At 39.9% G+C, this 5609-nt stretch overlaps 1 protein-coding gene across 1 annotated transcript in view; it reads right to left on the reverse strand.

Annotated features, from left to right (window-relative positions):
* Positions 1 to 2304: 2304 nt before the first annotated feature.
* AKT3 (v-akt murine thymoma viral oncogene homolog 3) overlaps positions 2305 to 5609 on the reverse strand; it is a 143874-nt gene continuing 140569 nt past the window's right edge. The window contains exons 12-13 of the mRNA XM_009321256.1: positions 5423 to 5525; positions 2305 to 2614 (exon numbers count right to left, since the gene is read on the reverse strand). Coding sequence (XP_009319531.1) covers positions 2529 to 2614; positions 5423 to 5525 — 189 coding nt within the window. The 3' untranslated portion in view covers positions 2305 to 2528. The remainder of the gene's footprint in view (positions 2615 to 5422; positions 5526 to 5609) is intronic.

Raw genomic sequence — 5609 nt, forward strand, 5'->3', positions numbered from 1 at the left:
CAGGGTTTCTTCTGCACGCGAGGGACGGCTGGCCAGAGGCACAGCGCCGGTCGGTCATTAGCTAGAGGTGCCCTGCGTCAAGAAACTTATTGCTATTACAAGCCGAAAACATGGGGGAAAAAACACAGGCGTATAACACAGATTTTGAATCACCATAGTTTTAGTCTGCACGTACGAGGCCTTTGCAGAGATCTAATTAATGCCCGTCTATTAAGCACTGGGTTTTTTCAGTCACTCGCTCACCGTGTCAGTGTAGACACCTCTGCACCACCGGTGCGCAACAGACCTGCAGCGCATTTGCTGTGCTCCCCTCTCTCCGTAGAGCGATCCTCTCTACAAGTGTTTAGTGTTACAAGGTGACAGAATGAGATCCTACCTAGTTAGAATATACATCATGATACATTTCTGACTGATTATCCATCCATTACTAAAGATAAAACACGACACACGAAAAATTGTCTAAATTAGTCTGCGTCTTTAGCTGCCTTGCTAAAATGCCCGTCGACCCCTTGACCGTCCCAGCACGTGCACTGCCAGCAGTGGGCTTCATGCTAGGGCACTCGACTTTCCACATCAAGAGGCTAAGGCATCTGCGTAGGAACATCTCTCCTTTCAGACTCATCTACTCATTCACACGACGCAACCAGTAATACGCTGCGATATCACAGTCTTCGTGGGAGCTAACAAGATCCGAACGCAGAGATACTTCGAATGATAATCCCATGGAGTCGGGGTTTGCAGATGTCGTTACCAAGGGCACGTGCACGCTATCACCGCACTGCGCAATGTCCCGACTCCTAGCACCAAAGGGTTTATTATTAAGATTATCATTGCTGAAGATCAAAGCTAAAGTTCATGCACACGTTCTGTTAGATACAGATCTTCGGAAATGGAAAGACGTTTTCCTATCAGTGGAGCGTTTCTCGTGATGTTTTTGAATTCAGTCAATCGGGTACCACGGTTACATGTAACGTGCTGGGTTTCAGGACTCTTTTGGTTGAGGGCAAACCTTCCTTGAGAACGGCTGATCCCAGAAATTTACTACTTTAATTATTAAAATAAAGTGCTTTTCTTGTAATCACTGTGGTCTCGTCGTTCAAATTCAATTCCTTCATATAGAACAGAAATCTTCTACCGTGCTGTCAGGCTCCTCTTACATTACGTTTATCCTCAACGGAGCACAAGATGGAGCTTTTTTTGTCTGTTTGTTTTTAACCCTTTGGCACATGAAGTTGGAATTCCTCACCTCCATTGCCAAACAATTAAAAGACACTATTTCATTCACAAAAATCTGATTCTAAGCAGTATGTACAATTTCAGAGCCTTGTTAAAATTTCCACGTGGGAGAAAAGTGCATTATTCCCTTCAGCTTGTACAGTCCTTCCATATATTACAAAATTAACTGCTATAAGCCTGTTCTATCTAAGACGTAGCAGCATTTGCAAACATGTCACATACAATCCTTATCTCTAAAAATAAATACTACTGCAGTATAACAACAACAAAAAAAAAAACAAAAACAAAAACCAAAAGAAAAAGAGTATTCAGAGTTAAACACCTGGAGAAAAAGCTAATTCACAAACTCAAAATAAAAACGAGTAAGGCAAACACCTGTTTACCTTGGTGCACACATTTTGGTGAAAAGCAATACCATTATGCCTGTCTACATTCTTCAGCCATCACAGGTGATGTATATCATGAAAGAAAAAGAAAAGCATGAGAAAGATGTTATCTGGTGCAAATTATAAGACCCCTTAAACAACTTCAACTGCTGCTTTTATGCCTTCATTTCTTGCATGTATAATGTTCGATTCTCCATGATTGCACATGAACCTGGAAGTTCTAAGTGGCAGGCTGGGTGAGCCCAGCCCTTCTGCTTCTTCTGTAGTATCCAACAGTAATTAAAAAATAATATATATATATATTTATATATATCAACAGTTTAAGTCCTTCTCTCAAACGTTTCCCAAACAAATTCCAGCCAGATGTTAGTGACAGAGACCTGCTTCAAGTAATGATATGCCTAACAAAAACCTTGCATATGTACATCACCACCCCTACGTTTCCTTGTTCTAACCAGCACAAACAGATGCAAGAAATGTTACAGACTAGTCTTTTTAGACTAATTACAATTTTGATTCATCTTCTGGAAGAAGATAAGCTGGACCAACACGTTTTTTGTTTAGCCTCCACTGTGAGGAAAAATAGATGACTACTTATGCACAAAGTGTACAACGCTGAAGTCAAGTCATCTACCTTCAAAGAAACTGTTAGTAACTTCTTGACGTTGCTATTATACTGAGACTGGGGGCAGCAGCAACAGCAGGAGAGCGTAGTAGAGAAAATCTCCTATTTCATGCAAAACCAAAATGGATTTCAGGTAGGTTTGGGAAAGAAACTTGTTCAATTTGGAATGGTCTCTGAAAGTGCCCCTGCTACCTTAAATAGTATCTAGTACTGGTGGTGATGTTCAGGAATCATTTTCAGTGATAAACCTAGGATGACAGTGAAGCAGCAGAACAAAAAAGTTATTCTCGTCCACTTGCAGAGTAGGAAAACTGGGGGAAATGCGGCCGCCTCTCATTGTCCATGCAGTCCATACCATCCTCGTCATCTGTATTAAGGGAGAAGTTCAAAATGTCACTGTATTTGCAACAAAATTTTTTTATTCACCCGATATGCAGAACACCTTTCAGGGTTCAATGCTGAAGTTAAAGGCTCAAGTTGACGTAAGACTTTATTCACGTAAGCTTATCCTCATAAGGCAGAACGATGCTCACTGAAAGGATATCCTTTCAGTAAGTCACCATTTATTATTTCAGGGTGGGTTGGTTGGTTTGTTCGGTTTTTTATAACTACCACCTGAGAACTTCAGTGATTACTACCCCTTCCAGGCTAATCAAAACATGCCAGCACATCTAGCTTCTGCACAGAAACCGACTGCTGATGGAAGCAGCCAGTTTCCCTTGTTTCTTAAGCTGAGTTCAGGAAATTATCATCTTACTGTAGAGATATTGAAATATTCCTCCATTTCGAAGGGGGTTAAAAGGAAAAACAGCTACAAAATGAACAATTCATGCAGGTTCCATGTGTTTCAATTCTTACATATTATTTTTTAGTGAACTATTTACTTTTACACTATTTACTGGGATCAGAGGAAACACAGACTAAGCCAAATTCATAAATATTTTTATTTACATAATTCCTGTAGTGCCAATGGAAACCAGGCACCAGATGTTGCCTAACTCTGAGAATTTGGATCTACATTCTCACATGGATTTTTTTAACAGTGCTTACCCCTAAAGGCTGCTATTGAAACTGTTATTCTAACAATGTATTTACATGCAACCTTTCAGGATTATGTATCTTTTTTATCTCCATATATTCTACATATAAAAACTAGAGTTCATGCAGGTTTGAGCAATTGCTATGATTAGGCTGCTTGACTTCACCAGTGCCTCTCAGTTCCTGTAACTTCAAATACAATCTCCCTTTTACACTGTCGATTTAAATTAGGTTAATGCACAGAGCTTGTCTGGTTTGCTCTCAGTTTGATTACTGTAGATACAAGACATAGTTTCAATATTCACTTAGCGGGATTTGTAAAACTTTGATATCTAAATAACCTGGCCTAAGTGTTATGAAAATTATTTCTGCAACTATAAAAGATCTTTAGTTCAGCAATAACTTTCGGATACACGGTTACCAACTCCCCATCCCCAAAACACATTTTAACCCCCTTTTGCATGTCACATCAGGCAGAGGTGATACCGTATCGTAGATAATACAGTTACTTGTAGATTTTAAAAGAAAAATAACTAAAAATCATTTCCTGTTGCAATACCCAGAAAAGGGAAAGCCCCATGTGGCCCTTGAACCACCGCAGTTCGCTAAAAATGGCAGCAGTTTTCCAGACCTACTTGGCCCAAGAGAAAATTCACCTTTGTGCTGCTGGCGATGCTACTTACCGCAGCCGCAGGGGAGGCAGCCCTGCCAGCAACGCCGCAGCTGATCTCTGCACCGCTGCTGGTCATGTCCCCCCCATTTTATTATTCTTATGATTGGGGCGGGGCTGCAGCCTGTGCTAAGTTTCATGCTGCAGCAGCCGCACCATTACCAGAGGCCAAGGTAGGTACTTTAGGTAGGTCGGTCGTTTCCCTGCGTTGGTACCGATCACCTGCTCTGAATTCAATAAATTTAAAGCTGAAGCCTTGGCAGCATCCACATATTTTGTATTGCTTCAACCTTCGATGGATAAATAGCCATTCGCATCACATATGTGGAGTTTCAAGAGGTCATGACTTTAGGATACTGAATCAACAGACTCCGAGTTAATCCAAATTTTAGCAAAGTTTGTTCAAATTACAAATATGAACAAATTCTTCTCAAGATAGATGGGAGAAGAAAGGGTTATTTTTTTTCACAGCAGGAAGACTTGAAATCACTTAAATGACTGTGTTCACACACTACAAACGCAAAATCCAGAAAATACTCCAGATCTGTATACCAACAGAAAACTGCAGCTAAACCTGGGAATCCTAAAACACCAAAAAATGAGTAATCATTTTTTTACCCGTTACCAAAAACGGGTAATCAACCTTAACTATAGCCTTTATTGTCTACCTTTATGATCCTCTTTCCCCATCCCCCAATTTAAAAAAAAAAAAACAAAAAACAACTCACTTGGAAAGGAAATTCATTCAAGAACTCAGCAGCAAGATCTGAACTGCTCTGGCTTGGTAAGTAACTCTGTTAAGCCCTACCTTGGCCGATCAGATCATGATTCTTGTGTGTGTAGCAGAAGATGACAAAAATACAAACTGTGGTAAAATTACATTCAGTCCAACAAAGAAAGTCTGTGCAAGGCCCAATGCAGCAGTTATATCTATATTAATAACTTCAAGAGCTCTGCTGAAGCACAGGACTTGATAGGAAATTTCATTCTCAAGTAATTGGTATCTACACAAGAGACATCCACTTGTCTCTGGCAGGGTTTTTTTTTTTTTTTCCTTTTGGTCTTCGAAGTATTTTAAAATATGCCTAACTCACTAAACCTAGACAACCCACTGAAGCCGCTAGCAGCGTCCACATACTTAAAGCAGGGTCCATGTTCCAAGTACTTTGCTGAATTGGGACCTTACCTGCCAACCAGAAAACATTTGAAGCTGCTGTTTTCCCTTATTTAAAAAGAAAAGAAAAACCCAAAAACGCAACCCAGAGTGATCTAGCATTCTAGGCTTTGTAATTACTCCTTCTTTAAAAGAATGCTGTCATTGAGAGTTACTCGTACACGCTTCCATATGAAGATTTTTACTAGTAACAGTGAGAATAGCTTTTCCATGCAAACAGAAAAAACCTTACACGGTGCTTTATTATAAACTGATTATTTTTAAGTTATGCTTATGCATAATTTCCGACTTACATTTTTCAGGCGGCGTTATTGTAATAGTCTGAGCTGTAAATTCTTCATCAAAATACCTGGTGTCTGTCTCAGATGTCACTTGAGGTTTAAAAGGAGGTACAAGCTGAAAGGGACCAAGAAACAAAATGAAATTACTCTACCTGAAGCCAGCCAAATTACTACCAGGAAAACAATTAAGTTGTTCTTT

This window comes from Pygoscelis adeliae, unplaced genomic scaffold (assembly GCF_000699105.1).
Source record: "Pygoscelis adeliae isolate BGI_AS28 unplaced genomic scaffold, ASM69910v1 Scaffold463, whole genome shotgun sequence".
Taxonomy (NCBI): Eukaryota; Metazoa; Chordata; class Aves; order Sphenisciformes; family Spheniscidae; genus Pygoscelis; species Pygoscelis adeliae.